Consider the following 17,038-nt stretch of genomic DNA (forward strand, 5'->3'; position numbering starts at 1 on the left):
GAATTTAGCTCTCAAAACTCCAGAAACAACAGCTTGTTGGGCCTCCTGCCAGTTATTGTAGCCATACATTAACAGTCCACTTGGTAGTTATTATTATTATGAGTAAAAAAAACCCTCATCATTTCAATTCAAGTATACATGTTTCAACTGGCCACATAAAGTCACGGCGCAGACCGACCTCGGTTCCCAGGCCCCAGGTTTGTTTTTCCTAATCTAGTTTTCATCTTCATGTAGTTTGGTCTTGAAAAAGTTAATGAGGCAGCTGAAAACAACTTTTGTTCCCTATAGCGTTTTTGTGCATGAAAACTGAATCCAGATTTAAAAATAATTTTATTATTCCGTCTTAATTTGAAAGTTTTGCATGATGAGACCGGATTCCATTCATCAACATACTTTAAACGTCCCATTCACAACTTTATTCAAGTGCAAAGAGGGGACGGCCACGTGTCGTTTTGAATGTAGTTTCGTGCCTTGTAAATGTCCCCATTAGCGCGATCGAAGTGCGAAGGCAAGACAAAGGGAGCGCTTGACTGACACCCACCCGTCGCTGCCTCACCTCCTCCCTGTGGGAGGCGTCACGCGGGAGGAGACTTTAAATGTGGAAAAGCCCCACGCCGCGTCCAGAGCCTCGACACGCTGTCAGCGCGCCACCGTGGATGATACCTGGACTCAAGCCGAAGCCGAGGAGCGCGACATGAGGATAGTGTGCTGGGTCTTTAGCAGAACCTGAACCACTCTAGTGTTCCACTTGAACGACTTGAAGAAATGAGTTCCGACAAGAACAAGTAAGTTTGTCGCTCACAGAATGATCCTTCCGCCATTCCCAAACGACACCGATAACGCCTTTATTTGTGACTTTATGGTTTGAAATGTCTGTGAAAGGACACTTCCGCGTATTTTCCGTGTTCTTGCACTTCTTAGAGGAGCACTCTTGAGTGGAGAAACCGTCCTCAGGTTGTACTAATCTCGCTTCTAAGTACCTGTCAGTTTCCATTAGCCGGAGCGCACAGCTCACTGTACGTGCTCGCGCTGTGTACATGTGTGCGAGGGCTCGGTTCACCTCTGCCGCCTAAAGCAGCCCGCAAGTTCACTGAAACACACACACGCACAGGGAAGGGGAAATCCACGTTGCATCCAGAGACAACGTGTACGTTCGAGTTGCGCAACGACACAGATGCGTCCCGTAAATCAAGAACTCTCCCACCTGAAGCTCATTAGTCGAACTTATCTTTGTTGGTTTGAACCAGTTCCTCCGGTCAACACTGTTCTGCCAATGTTTCTGCCCGATATACTTAATGCGAAACCCTAAGCATTTTGACGACCTACACCCCTTCTGGATTGATTTAATACTTACGAAAACTTACCTCTTTTACTCAACCAAAGGTGCATTTAAATGCATTCCACCATAATGGAGAAGTCGCGGGGGCAGCAGCCCAAGTTTCCCCCTCACCTGAAACCTCAGGTCAACTACACAACCTGATGGTTAAATTTGGCGCTGTTCTCACTATCTTTGGCTCCTCAAGCGCCTGAAAATATTTTAATCCGTTGTGAAAACACAGATCACTTGAAGTAGTTGTGATTCGACTGCAACTAAAGGGCTGATGGTTAGAATTATTTGGGGTTTTTGTGATCAAAGTTGTGATGTGACATTAAATAGTTTGAAGAATGACTTTCTTATTTGAGTTTCTTTTAAAAATTGTCAGGGTTTATTTCCTTTTCTATTTTTTCCCCTTCAAGTTTAGATTTCAGCTTTCAATTTGTCATATTTTTAACTTTCCTGATTTTTGTTGATTGACTTATCTGCATCATGTCCTCATGAATTATTCTTTAAATATCCTACTGTTTTCTGTGAGCACATTAATGTGTTTCTATTGTTAGAATGTCCTTAGTGAAGTCACTGAATCCAGTCATTCCAGGAAGTAATAGTTCGCCTGAGTGGAATAATTTCTTTTCTAAATGGATTGTTCTTTCTCTGCAATTATTTTTTTTAGATTTTGTTTCCGTCTTCCTCTTGTGATGGGTGGAATTTTGACGTGTTTGCTCTTCTGTCCGTCATACGCTTCCTGAATTGATAAGTTGAAAAGCTCTTGCGAAACTTGCCAAAACGCTGCACCAGCTGCTATTAATACTTCACTTGTTGGACAGTAAGGAGAAGGTTGGTGGGACGTTGAGTTAAGTTGCATAGAAAATGCTAAATTGGATACATTGTTCGGTGTGTGGAAATGTATCTTAACTTCACCCATATCTTTCAAGAGCATCTTAAACATGACGCATAGTTGTCTGTTTGCACTGACTTTTTCAATTATTACTCACTAGTTTGAGTCACAGCCCACTCCCTGGTGTAAATACCAAACTGGTGTGGACTGTCTTAAATTATCATTTTTGTTAAAAGATAAATTAATGCCCAAAATGATTTTATGGATGGCATCTGGCAGGCATTCAGTGGAGTCAGTTTTAGGGGGCAATTGCCTTTGAAATGGTTGAGGTTCTGACCAAAGGATTATGAATCCAAAGTAAAACTTCTGACTCGATGAGCAATGCCCCAACTATACTAGGAGCAACAAATTACTGCTACACCTCTCCCTTGGTATTGTTCTTAAAAGAAGAATCCTTATGGCTTGAGTTTTGGATTTATGAGAACATGAGTGCTGGAACACTAGATTGTTTCTCTGATGTGGTATACGGCTAACTTTAACCACTGTCTGATGCTGTGCTTGAACATACGAATGAAACTGAGGTGCCACCACACTGTAGTGTTGTTATAGAGGCAAGAGTCATGACAATAGATATTTGGTTGGGATGATTTGTCCGGCCGGTGGTTGAGCTGCTTCACCCGCACTGACTCTTAAAAATGGTCAGCGCTGGCGTGTCTGAGTGAAGGGCGTGAGACACTTCCATTTCGGTGCTGCCCCGTTGTGAACATAAATGAATAGACCTTCTGAAATATGGGAAAAACTAAAAACATACAAAATTTAGTTCAGGAGTTTTTGCTTCAAGAAGAAGTATGTTGCACTGTTTAAGTGTTGACATTCGATGTGAATACTTGGCAGACCTGGATCAACAGTCACAGCTGCAGGATGTAAAGACTGGCCACCTCTCAATCCGAATGTATCACCAAAGCCTGAGACTAATTTGTGTCGAGCAACTCCTTCACTTGGCTGAGCTAACGTTCAGTAAGACGTAGCCTGCAATTTTTAATGCTCTGAATGAGGCTTCAAGATGTCACAACAACAAGTGTCCCTTCCTGCATGGTCATGAACCCGGCCGGTGGGTCTGGCTACGTCACTCTGTTAAGAAAAGGAGATGATCCCTGATTCCGTGCAGCTGATCCCGGCTCCTCACGCACCGGCAGCTTTCCTCCGACCCCGTCAGGTCACTGCACTAGAAGTTATGCGCTCTGCAGCTTCTTGTGATTTATTGCTCTGCCTCAACTGCAGGAAGGAATTTGGTAACGTGAAATTGGAGTTCCTGTTCAGACGCTTATCTGCATAGATGTTATTGTGCCAAGTACTGTGCAGTCAATTCGTACTGTTTTTAAATGGGCATTTATCCAGAGAGCTGACCGGTGGTTCATCTGTGGGAAGTTGTACTTGAGCAGGTGATTCCCTCGTGACGACTTGATGAAATTAGTTGACATGTGCAGAAGTGCGACACATGACTTGAATCAGGATTATGCTGCTGTTTGATTCATCTTGTTTTTGAATAGTTAGAATGTTCTTTAAAGCACTAAATTCCATCTTTATTGGTTGTTCAAATAAATTGTCACGTTCAATTTTTATTCAAGAATTATTTTATTCTACATTTATGTATCAAAGATTTTTCCCCTTCAAATCTTACAATGCATTACAGAAATAATGACTTGTTTAAATTGGTAAAGCTGGCTTCCAGCCCTGGTCTAGGTTTCATGTATTTACTGTTGCTGGGCTTCAGTTTTTCTTTTCATAATTCAAAACTGACTTTTGTAATGGGGAATATTTTCTTTCAGACTGATGAATTTACTGCAATGTTGTTGGCCTAACATTTTTTAAAACATTTTTTGGTTGCATCTTCGAGTGACCTTTATTTTAAATCTCAAATATGACGTCTAAAACAGAATTATCTTCTGATGATCGCTTCAGAATATATATAAACATCTGCCTCTCAGGAGAGTCCAGATCCGCTGGGGGATTCCAGATGCTTGTCGAGTGCAATCGGAAGTCACATCCTTCCTGAATTTGTTTACTCAGTAGTTTGGCTGTGCTCATCACATCCTTTATGGAGTCCATCAGTGCAATGATCTTGAATGCAGCTGCGTGCTGGTCTTTCAACAAATGCAACAGTTTTGCATTTTAGCAAGTCAGAACTGTTCACATGTTATGGTGTGCTTGTCAGTTGGCGTGCAGGCACCCACGTCACAATGTTTTGTGGTATAGATAAGTTGATCTCAAGGTCTGTTTGAACAATCTCTTGTCTCCACAGATGCCACGACACCATCAGATTGGAGGTCATGGTGAAGTTTAGAGTGACCTCGTAGGAGAATTCGTCAGGCCCTGTCCTTTAATGTTGCACTTACTGTATCAGTGTTGGGCTTCAGTTGAGAGATGCCGTCAGTCTTCCTGCTTCATGAATTTGCTGCATGAGCGGTATATAGTGTCCCCAGCTTCCCTCTTCTGTCCTGGATTATTCTGCAGTTTCACACTGGAGGAACAACATTCCGGCGACATGTCAGGCCCTGTAGGTGCATTGGCCAAATTTTTACACTAAACTGAAACTGTGGAGTTAATAAGTTAACTTGGTTACCAGTTGAGGTGGCCGCCTCCCTGTTGAGGTGTTCAACTGGGAGGACCTTCTGGGATAGGCCCAATACATGCCAACCTTTCAGTTGACCTGGGAGCACCTCGGTTTTCCCCCAAAAGAGAAGCTTGGGCCGCTTAACTTCAGCTGTTAACCCCCGTGTGACCCCATGTTCAATCTGTGAGGGAGAGTAAAATGCTGATCTTCAGAAAGTTTTTACCATAGTTTGTTTTGTCTGAAGTCATTTTTAAGTTTTTCACTTTTACATAAAAAATGTCCAGATACTGTACGAACAGTATTACGTTATTGTTTTGTCACATTGACTTTCTTTGCATTTCAAACACACACAAATCATAGGTTGTATCCAGGTGTAATCATGTGATGTGGATTCTTCCCAGGATGGAGGACGAGGCGGTCCTGGACAGAGGAGCGGCTTTCGTGAAGCACATTTGTGATGAAGAGGAAGTGGAAGGTGAGAAAAAGATTAAATGGCGGATGTACTTCTCTATTGTTCTCTTCACACGTGGCCTCAAAAACCAGAGAAAAAGATGGTGATGTCCCTCTAATCCAGGTGATGGAAAAAGCCACAGGAATCCAACCAAAGACGCCCACGTGGATTAGCAGAGATTCACATGTTTTACAGACACACACTTAAATGTGATCACAGAGACAGCGTGGGTGTTCAAAAACACTTGTGTTGCTGTTTTGTCTTGTGGTACCTGTTATTGTGGCTGAAGCCAAAAGATCAGATGAAAAGGCAAACAGGTCGCTCAAACAAACTGATTTGAAAGCAATAGTCGACTTCCTGGAGACAAGTAGTGTTTCCTGCACGAGCAGACGAGCAGGAAGCATTGGCATGATAATTTTGATCTACTACTTTTATTTATGAGCAAGATTTAATTCTCAAATCTTTGTGCTCCACCGCAAGTTTGAATGCTTTTCAGCGCATTGTTATAGGAAAAGCAAGAATGATTTGATGTGATGTGACAGTACTGGTAATTTAAGTGACAGGCATGGTACAGTCCATGTTTTCAAGTCAAGTGTCCTACATAGAAGGAAAAGCAAAGGTTGGTCTCTTTCCAATGAAATCGTTTGGCCTTATGTGTGCTATCATAGCAATGCATACTGTATCACCCCCACTTTACTGGCCAAATAAGTTGGATTGTTGAAAACATGTTGCACTGCAACTGTTGCATTGTGCCACAGCTAACATGCCCCGGCTTCAATCGCCCCTTTAACTTGATGTCCACTTCCTTCTGAAGTTTTGTGCATAGAAGGTCTTTGTCCTGCTGGAACACTGGATCTCCTTTTATTGCTTCTTGCTCTCTCTCTTAAAGAAACATGACGCCGGGGTGTCTTTCCCTGGTCTTCTTATTTGACCAATGAACAGAGACAAAGGCAAGCACTATTTTGCAACCAAGGGAGCGATGTTGGTTGGTTTCACTGGCATCTTGCTAGGGTACACCTGTGTAAGCTCCTTTGGCGCAGGTATGTGCTGCTACATCACTGGAAGAAGGTCCTGGGTCCAAATCCAGCTTGACACAACTCTCGCATTTCTGGGTCTGCTGTCTCTCATTCCATAGCAGTGATGGGCTCTTGAACCCCGTAACCCCGTGAAAAGAATATGCAGAAGCAAACTTTTTTCAGCTGCCTTCAGAGGTTGTGGAACTTTTTTGGGGACAGTGAATGCGACTGTGTAGTAGTTAGGATGTCACCTGACCTATCCTTCAGTTGTAACTCCAGCCCGTCAGTGGCAGCAGTTCCAGCTTTCTCCTCTCTGCGTTTGCCCAAAATAGGAACACAAACATCTGTGTTTTTATCTACATTTGACAGATATTGGGATCCGGAAGGACACTAGAGCAATCGCCACTTAAGTAGGATACTAATTGTTTACAATAAGGTCATTTAATTTTTTTTTTTTTCCTTCGAAAAACTGTAGACAAGACGTTTTCTACCACGGAAAGAAAAACATTTGTTGCACCAGTGTTTTAGAAGAGAGGTCATTGAGCTGTTGTGCAGGAAGTCATAGATTAAAATGATTTATATTCGTTATGTAATTGTCAGAAGGTTTACGATTGAAGGGGTCATTGTAGTACATCTGTAAGAGATCATCTGAGATAAAGTTCAACGTGACCCCTGTGTGGTATTTGGCGTTTGACAGATGGCAAGGAAATTGGAACATATTTTTTTCTAAATTGTTGAATTTTACTGTAATGATTGCTGTAGTTTGGTACGAGACTTTTACGAGACTCGTACGTGAGTGAAACTGAAAAACTCATACATTTGTGTGGGAGCCAGGATGGACCTAAATATACTCTAAGATTAACTTATTTCCTAGCCTTACCTCAAAGATTTTCTCACAACATTGGAGACAAGTTGAAGTTGATTTTTTTCTAATGTTTTTTTGCCCTCATTGTGATTTGTTTTTCCTCGTTTCAGGTCACCACACAGTGTACATTGGTGTCCACGTTCCGAAAAGTTATCACCGGAGAAGACGCCACCGACGCAAGTCCAGCCACAAGGAGAAGCGGGACCGAACGGAGCATGGCACAGAGGGATACAAGTCGGACGGCGACAACATAGACGAGTCCTCCACCAATGTTCTGAAGCCCCTGAGTGAGTTCTCTCGAACCTTGCTGAAACGTTTCTGGGGCCACTGCACTGACAATGACATCCATAATGAAGCTATAGAAACGTCCACAGCAGTGTGATGAAGACATGCTCATTAGATCACTGTCGACCCTTATAATCTCCCCAGTAACGGAAGAAACGCACCAGATGTTGTTTCATATTGAAGCTTACAAATGCTATAATCCTGAGATTGACTTCCGGACAAGGAATTATTAATCCACAAGCATTAAGATGTAAATCAGTTTCCATGGATAATGTGTAGGATCGATGAAGGTTTGGGACGTTCAGCAAGTCTTCTGGTAGATGATTTCTGAAGGGAATCGTGCTCTTGGTTTGCCAGGTATATAATTAACAATGTGGGAATCCTCCTTCTTTAACATGCGCAGTGGATTATCGAGGTGTATTTAGTCTTTACCACAGAGCGAGGTAACTATTAAAGTATCAGAGTGGGAAAAGACACAGAAACGGTCTCCCAAGTATTTAGATCTCCCAGGTATTGTGACAAATGGTTGACTGTGTTTTTTCTATTTTTTAAGTTGAACTTCAACTGAATAAAATTGTGCAAAAAAATCTCCCTCGGAATTATGACAATTGCAATTATTACATTCATAACTTTTGAATTGCTCTTTTTACTCACCACTAATTTTTACTGCATTTAACGTTTTCCATAAACATTCATCATACTTTATTTTTAATTTTCCTTAAAGGAGGCATTCAAGTTATGTATAGATGAGAAGTTTTTTTAAGTATTTGAAATTGGAGTTTATGACCTGGGCCTCAAGTCTGGATGCCTCCCTGGCCAACCCAGGATCCATTCTCACCCTGAAGAGCTGAGGAGGTCTCTGGAGAAACTTTTGTGGAGTATTTTGTGGGGGTAGGACTAGATTGGGGGTTTGTTTGCATTTTGGAACCTCCGAATTCTTCGGAGCTTAATTTGCTGCAGACTTAAAACCATGAGGGTTCAAACTGTACCAGAGGTTTTCCTGTTTCCTGTGCTGCACGTAACGGATCTGACAAAGTGGTTCCGGTGTAAGTCTAAAATTATAAACCTAATTATTTCAGTGTTTGAGTGTTGGTTTTGCACTGTGCTCAGCTACAACCTTCAGTATTGCATATCCGGTGGTGAGACAGCCAATATTTGACATTCACGTTTGGAAACTGGTCATCACTAGGGAGCCCAAACCTCTGCACGTGTTTGACTATTTCTTGGATCTCTGAAGTTTTCCAGGAATTTCCAAAAAGGGAAATTGGAATGTCTCCAATGAAAGTGTTTCTTTAGTGAGGAGGGAATGGAAAACTGGATGAGGATACAGGAAACTTGTGCTTATGCTGTATAAGATGTGCATTCAGTCTGTAACAAAAACAAGTAAGAGACTACTTTGTTTGGCTATCAAATGATAGGAAGCTGCAGAAACCAAAGACAGACGTTCACACCTCTATCCAGTCACAGTAGACGACCCCCTGACTAATCCTCCTCTTGACGCCGTAATCCTCCTTTGTAGTGCCTCGTGCTCAGGTGTTAACCCGGCGCTCTGCTTTGTCATCCAGCGATACCACAGCGGTTGTTCACACATTAATCTCCCGTCAAAGGCCTTGTGTGCGTGTGATTAGCGCATGAGTCATTGTATCTCACCGTCTCAACCGGGACGGAGTGGGAAGGTAAACATTGTTCCAGCACGTTTTTATCTGTTCCTGATGTTCCAACACCCCTGAACATACACTGGAAATTGCTGCTCAAAGTAAGGTTTTGTTTAAATTTGCTCGAAAGCATGGTGAGTCTTTTTTTTTTTTTGGCTTCAGTCTTTCATCACATGACACAGGCACTTGAATGAAGAGTGTGAAAAGTATTTCCAGTTCACAAGGAGGGACGCTGTAAATAAGACTTGCACTCTTTCACGATCTGTGCCCCACATCTACGCTACGCTACGCTATACTCCTGTCAGGTTGACTTCAAGGCCAGAATTATGGGCTCAGAGCCACTTTCAGGCTAAACATTTCTTTCCGCTGTTGAGAAATAAATCTTCAGAATGACGAGGGAGAATCCCCTCCCACCCTCCTCCCAATCATTACCCGTGCGAGCTGATGTTTTCATGATTTATGTCTGGTGGAATGATTGAAGAAAAAATGTGAAAAGCAGTGGAAATAATTGTTTCCAAGACAGAAAGTTCAATACGACTAAAACCTTTGCGATCATTATTTTTGATCTACTTCAATACAGGCAGTGAGTGAGTTACTTGATCATTTTGGCCCAGTGTTACTTGGAAATACTTGCTGAAACAGGAATAGATATGCACACCTTTTGAGTTCTCATCTTAAATGAGCTGCACACGTCAAACCTGCTGTTGAAATAAGGGTGTCCGTAGCTTTGGGGACTACTTCTTTGTATGATCTCATTCCCCACTGAGTGTGTGAGTGTGTCAGTGAGAATTGCATGCTGTCTGTCACGCATTGGCTTCTATAGCTACAACAGCGACTAGTTGAAGCGTTGACCCAAATTGGATCTTTATATTGCCTGCTGTGATGCATGTGAGCATTTGATGTTATAAGATAGCTGCTAGTTTGACAGGCTTGCCGTGTTGCACAAGTGAGATGTTTAATCCTCCAAAATGGCTGATCCCATAGTGTTCGGAAGCCAAGTCGATTATTTTTCTAGTCGACAAGCCACTGACTACCGTTACGATTGGTTGACTAGTCGGCAATGTGACCTCAGTGTTTCAAGTAGAATATTAATTGCTCAAAATATCATTTGAAAGGTCTTGATACTGTGTCCGTTGTAAAATGGTCCCATATTTTCAACATTTTGTTTTGTTTCTCAGTTTGACATCAACTCCTGGCTCTTCATCCAACGTTCTTACAGCTGCCTTGTCTGGTGTCCTCCATTTGTCCCATGTGAGACATATTCAATCAGATGAAGCTTTTCTTAACTGTGTGTGTAGTCTGTGATAATCCCAAATGAATCTATTCGAATGGTGTATAGTGCATGCACGTTCTTGACTCATTATAGGCCTCAGATTGCAACAGTTGGGTCTCACTGATGCACAGTGCATACATGCTTCGAAACCAAACGCTTACTGTATAAGTTTGCATGGCAACGCTGGCTCATCAAGCACAATCTGTTCGTTTACAGTTGCAGACCACAATAGTTTCACATCCCGTGATGCGCCGGCTGCTTTGAATCCCCTCGTCTGCATGAAGAAAATGCACCCAATAGATTAAAAATGTCCAAATATATATATATATATTTTTTTTTGCTTCACGCTGCACGTGTGTACATTTTCTCTGCCTTTATTTGGTCATTTCCAAAACGTTTAATTCCCCTGAACACGTTACTCTTGCACATGCAAGGACCCACACCCGCTCGCGTCAGTTCAACTGATGCCGTCTTAATTGCAGAGTCTGACAAAAGGTTATTTTGCCATTCACTGAAAATGCCCCAGCACCATTTGTCTGTTGTGTAACAAGGACTTGGGTCAGATGTAGACAGTTGTTATGATAAAGTGTGCAAAAGGACAGGTTTGTGTCGAAGGTGTGTCATGTAGAGGAACACAAGCTGTAGTGTGCGTGTGTGCATGCATGCATGCGCGTGTGCTGCGATCAAGGCGACCAGGTCTCGACTCAAAACACTCACCGAGACGACGCACCTGTCTCCCTCCACTTGTTTAATATATACAAGTGAAGGGTGTTATATTGATGCATTGGTTGTTTTGCCCTCCGCCTCAATCTCCTTAATCCTGTTGATTCCAACTGAGCTGACCGAGGCACTTAAAAGTTGTGTGCAACCACAACACAATCTGGTTTTCATTGATGACAACACTTTGTGCCGGAAGAGGTCTCATGGTGCCAGTCAGTGTTGAAAGTCACACCGACCGAAAGGACAATGTACAGGGAGCTTCGTATCGCCCGCCGTGTTTATGTTTTGGGTAATTTTTTTTTCTGATGGATGTCAGCGTTTTTCTTCAAGGCAGAGTTCATGACTTTCATCGCGCCTTATTGCTTTAGTTGAGCAGGTGGACAGTTTTAGAAGCAGGAGTCCTAATTTAAGCACAGGTTTGCAGTGTCAGGATTAACAGGATGGAAACCTGGTGACGTTAAGGGGACCTGTGCTGTTCTCTCTGGTCACTGTGCATCAGCAGCACCAAAATAGACACTTGCAACTTCACATGTACTTTCCTAGAAGTGTTAACAAGGTGTCCTTACACAAAGTTAATCCATCATATTCAATTTGCATCGCGGTTCTGCCTATTGTTGTGTAATGTGGTTGAATAACTTTGCGTGGTGATATAGAGCTTGTACCATTTTCATCAAATTTAGCAGTGTTTAGAGTTTGATGGTGCTGGCCTGCACAGTCAGCCATGTCTCCTCTACAGAGGTACAATGTGTTGAGAGAGATGAGACTTAATAGAACTGCTAAGATGGAGTGGAACATTGGCATCTTAGAAAGCCATGGATCAGTCTTGCAAATGGGTCTGAAGGGAACTTGGTTCATGTCATTTTCTCCATCCATACAACTTGAGGGACACAGACCATGCAAGGGTTGGAGTAATTGTAGAGCCATTTAGGAAAAGTCTGTACTGATCTGATGCTAGTATCATGTGTGATAGTTTCTTTAATACATTTTTTTTAAGTATATCTTGATTCATTTCTTAATGTTTACTTGTTGCTGTGATTGTTTTTTCAATTCTGTTTTACATATAGAGGAAAATGTATCCTTGTCTGGTCTTTGTATTTGATACTGTAGTGAACTGTGCTTTGGAGGATTGCGTCATCACAATACACCAAAAGTTGAATCAATAAAACAATAACTGCAAAGTTCTTACCAATCTTTAACTGGCAAGAGGTTGTTGCACTCACAATAATGACTCCATTCACTTGAAGATGCAAATCTGAATCTTTCTTTAGGTCAGTTATATAAGGGTTGCCACGCTTTCCGTTCATTGATCGTTCTGAGGATTTCCTCGCCTTGTTTCTGGCATGGACTGACTGTTTCTCTAAGCTGCTGCACGGACCCTAACAAACCAATTGGCTGAAAGGAATTGTTCAATGTGTTGTCTTGTGCAGTGTAGCCTGCTTTACTGTTACTTGAACAGCCAGCACACAGCTAGTTTAATCATGGGGTTGGTAGAGCCTCTAAGTCGGGATGGCCCCAGACGTTATACATGACCTTTTAAGAATGGCAGAATTTTGACGCTTGAAAGTCTAACAGTCTTTTTACACATAGTAAGCACTTGCAGGTTGACATCCAACCTGCAAGTGGAATATTTTACAGATTTGATTCATTCACTAGGTTCAGCATTTGTGAATATATAAAATTGTGCTTGAAATGTTATTGGAAGTGTCCGATGATAATGGAGGTGGAAGAATCCCTGTGCCAAACTGTCAATGTCAACAGACATTCCTACTTCTTTACGAGATGTATTTTTTTTTTCTGTGAAAGTTACATCTGGTACTTGATTTAATGGTGACAGCTTGCGTGAAACACATGTCAATCATTGTGTACTCTGACAGAACTTTAAACTGGCTTGTACCAAGGGGACATACAGGAGTTTGTGTGAAATATGTTGACTAGGGATGACCTTTGATTCAGGATAATCTGTGCTGTCTTTTTTTTGTGTACTTTGTGGTCTACTTCACTCGTCTATTGATTTCACTTCCTAATACTTATCATCCCAGCAGCACTTGAGATTGGGCCTGACGCAGAACGGTATCTCATAAGACACTTACTTGCGGCTGGTTGACTTGAACTGGTCATTGTGACCCTCCAAGATGGCTCTGCCCAGAACACAACCTTACAGGAGGAGGTTGACTGATTTCATTTCACGGATTCATCTACATTTAGAATCCATTCTGACACACCGGCATTGCATTTTTTCCCCCTAATTTCAACCAAAATGGTGTCTTTGTTACCACAACCACTTTCATCGCTTACAAATGTCATTGGCAAAATGAAGGGAATTACATTTTGTATTTTTACATTTTATGACTTTAAATTGAAATTATTTGTAAAATGACTTTATTCTGTATGGACGATTGCACACTCTCCAGACTTCCAAGTAATGTACGTTTCCTTTGCAGTTTCTCCGGCTGAAAGGATCAGGTTTATCTTGGGAGAGGAAGACGATGGTCCCCCACCTCCGCAGCTCTTCACTGAACTGGATGAGCTTCTGGCCGTGGACGGACAGGAGATGGAGTGGAAGGAGACAGCCAGGTGTGCCTTTCTTTTAACGCTGCGAAGACTCTTATAAGCTGCTAAAAAATCAGTTTGGGTGGTTTAAAGTCTGAGCACATCCCACTTGTGAAATAATTCAATACAATATACACGTGTCATTTATAGTCTGCAATTGTAGTCATCCATGCCGTCCCATAATGTACTGAAACAATTTGCAACAGGAACCTGCCTCCTCATTAGTTCTGCCCTTTTGGCTTCAAACTGTATTCAACAAGAATGAAAGCAAGACCGATAATTTGCACTAGCGTTGTGTTCACTGACTCTTGCCGGTAGAGTGGCATTTTAGGTGTAAGCAGTTTAAGAAACAAGTTTTGGTCTGAGCATTTTGCCCAGTATAATCACATCTTAGTTGCTATTTGTTTGACATCTGAACTTGGCTGCTTATTGACCTAGTAAGGAGACATTATTGCTTGAAGTGGACCCCGAATTTGAACCCCGTCCATCCTGTCAATCATTTCATTGTGTTTGGAAGCGGGCTCTTCTCCAGGGAACTCCCAGCCTGCTCTTATCACACAGATCTATAGTACCTGTTTGTGAGACCAGGAAACGACAGAAAGTCCCACATGGCCTGAACAGGACTCACTGTGGCAATAAGGGATGGAAACTACATAAAGCAGCTGCTCTTAAGGTCATTTGACTATGGTTTCGCTTCCTGTTTTAATCAAACAAGAAGCGTCACAGCACAACCTTGAGGTCCAACCCGAAACACTGCTCTGTCTGATAGGTGATGTCACTGAGTGCAGTGCTGCAATCTTAAATCCTTTTGAGTTTTCCTTCCCTGGGACGGTCTGTGCTCGTGTGTCGAGCCAGTGACAGGACAATGTGTGACACAGTAAACGATGAGTCAGCTGTTGCCCAACTCTAGTCAAACGAAATAATAATCCAGGATATTGCCAGTTTTATTACATCTCCTTCGGAGCCATCCATGTTGCAAAGCCATCACTTCATGTAAAAGTGACAGGGGTTGATAAGATCACAAGCACTTGACTACATGCCATAAATCTTATTCTTGACCTGAATAAAAGGCACTGTTCTGCCGAGTGGACAAAGTTCTCATAAACGTCTCTTAAGTTTGATGACCCAGTTGATTGGAAACTTTTTCAACTGAATCAATGTACTGCTGCTTGCGGTGCAATGATTTTGGATGGAATGCTGATTCATGCCGTGCTGCTTCTGGACTTCAGTGGTCGTCTGACGAACTCTTCATTTGTGTAGTCGCATGCATCCCTCACAAGTAGGCCTTCATTCTATCGGTCTCTCGTCGCCCTGATGTATCCCAGCTCACAGGACAGTACAAGCAATGCTCTGTACTATCTTGAACTCAGGAAATTCCACTGCTCATTGTTCATTCTCCTTAATAAAGAACCTTAATATGCATATTGATTCAATTGGCTCTTCTCTGAACTAACCTTAACAATAAGCATGACTGAAGTGAAGATGTTGCTATCCCCCCAACTTTAATCGCATACCAACTACACAGTAATAATAATAAAATATTCCTAAAAACTTTTCTCTCCTCTTCACTCCATTTCAACACTGCATCTCTGATTTCTTCAAACCAACACTGAAGATGTGACTATATTTACCGGTACAAACCAAAGCCGCGTGGGCAAGATCTGGCCAGCAAGATCATCTTAATTGATAATTTAATTGAATTTCTATGAATTACTAAATGACGACATGATACAATTCATGCACAAGAAGTGGATTTTTTTTAATAAAATAAAAAAAATATAGAACTGCACAGTCAAACAAAAGTATTATCTTTCATTCAGAATGTCTGAATTCCAGTGTACCACCTGTTCAATAGTTTTCCATTGTTTTTGGGCATGTGGTCATAATAATGTTATGGCTCAATTAAAAATGTGGGATGGGGTTATAGTATCATTTGAGTTTAGTCGCTCAAAGCTACACATGTGTTTGTGAAAACTTTCTTTTCACCATTTTTATAAAGTCATTAAACATTTAGCTTGATATTTAAACGTGTGACGCAGCTGTATCTGCATGCAAGATGCCTGCGGGTGTCAAACATTGGATTAGCGTCACTCACTTTTTCCATTGTCTCCCACTGCTTTATTAAGAACTCTTGTTAGGGCCGCGCAAGAGCTTAAAGATGTTTAAAAATAAAGCTTGTCATTCACAATTGTCTCGACAGAACATCACTTTTGGGTGGGCTCGGTGTCACATTATTAGTTTTGACTTCATTGCACCCAAGCCTCATCTTTCCTTGGGCTTTAATGTTTACCATTAGGTTGTAGTCGCTGCATAATTCCTTTCCCTTGTCAATGAAAGGACGTGTTCATCAAAACAAACTGGCCGTGTGGGCTAGAGCCAGCTGGACACTCTATCCCCAGAGGAAACCCCATCCTCAGGTTGGAGCAGAATGGCTCCTTTGTGGCGCTGACATTCGAGGAACGATTATTAAAAAAAGAATCCTTGTTCGCTGTATTGGCTTCAACGCTGAGCTTATCCTTGATAAAACCAGCAGCTCTCGTTTCCCCGATTTAACCATTTGAGGTCAGAACCTCATGCAGAACTGGCAGCACTCCAGAAGCCAATATTTGTCTTCGGGTGAGCTGTATTTTTACCTGCATCCAGTATTTCTGGTCCTGTGAACTGTGACCGACCCAAACACAGCCAGACTATTTAGTAAAGAAACAAGAACCCTTCTTGTCTCCTTTGCTTTGTTGTGTACATTTCTTTGAAAGCCTTTGTTCTGGACTTATTTTATGTTTCCATCCTCTGACATTTGTATGAAACGGGAGGATTGAAAAAAAAGAAATGTAGTTCATTCATCGGTTGCCGAACATTTACAGACCTTGTGTCAGACAGCCTCTGTGGACTGCTGATGTGGCTCTTCAGATTTGATTTTAAGGCAAATCCAAAAGCGAGGTCAAGACGTTTGTAAACCCTTTGAACCTTATGGTCTTGACCCTAAAATATGTTCAGTGTCTTTCCTTGGTATTGGATGGTCAACTCTTTCTTGGTCTCTATGCTGGAATGTCCAACATACTATGGCCTTGCTGCCTCTCCTTTTCTGTTGTCTTCAGTGTCTTGTTCCTAATTCCTGTATGTCTCGTCCTAAATCTCTTCATGACCCGAATGACACACTTGTCTTGGTCTTCCTTGGTCCATCCTTCCAAGGCAACCGATTACTTGCTTGTGGTCTGTCTACGGTCCCGGTCATGCTTGTTGTCCTATTCTCAATCCTTCAAGCACCAAACTCAGCTAAACTTTGCCTATTCTTTAGTCATTCCCTCATAATGTGGGTTTTGGTCGCCACCCTTTGAGTCACTTCTTAATCTCCAACAATGTCAACAATGATGTGCTTCTTGATTTGGGTCCATCCCTTATCTTGTCCATAATCTTAAATCTTTGGGGTTAAGATTTTGTCTTGTCCCAGTGCCT

General features: G+C 42.0%; 1 protein-coding gene across 6 annotated transcripts in view; it reads left to right on the forward strand.

The window, feature by feature from the left end:
• The first annotated feature begins 510 nt into the window (after nt 1–510).
• Nucleotides 511–17,038, forward strand: part of LOC128755731 (electrogenic sodium bicarbonate cotransporter 1-like) — a 34,030-nt gene continuing 17,502 nt past the window's right edge. For 3 of the 6 annotated variants that reach the window (XM_053859691.1, XM_053859699.1, XM_053859707.1), the window contains exons 1-4: nt 513–785; nt 5,172–5,245; nt 7,213–7,389; nt 13,477–13,609. In XM_053859691.1, the coding sequence (XP_053715666.1) occupies nt 766–785; nt 5,172–5,245; nt 7,213–7,389; nt 13,477–13,609 (404 nt within the window). In that variant the 5' untranslated portion in view covers nt 513–765. Of the gene's footprint in view, nt 786–5,171; nt 5,246–7,212; nt 7,390–13,476; nt 13,610–17,038 lie in introns of all 6 variants that reach the window. The other 3 variants (XM_053859682.1, XM_053859715.1, XM_053859724.1) reach the window with 3 other exon arrangements.

This window comes from Synchiropus splendidus, chromosome 1 (assembly GCF_027744825.2).
Source record: "Synchiropus splendidus isolate RoL2022-P1 chromosome 1, RoL_Sspl_1.0, whole genome shotgun sequence".
NCBI lineage: Eukaryota > Metazoa > Chordata > Actinopteri > Syngnathiformes > Callionymidae > Synchiropus > Synchiropus splendidus.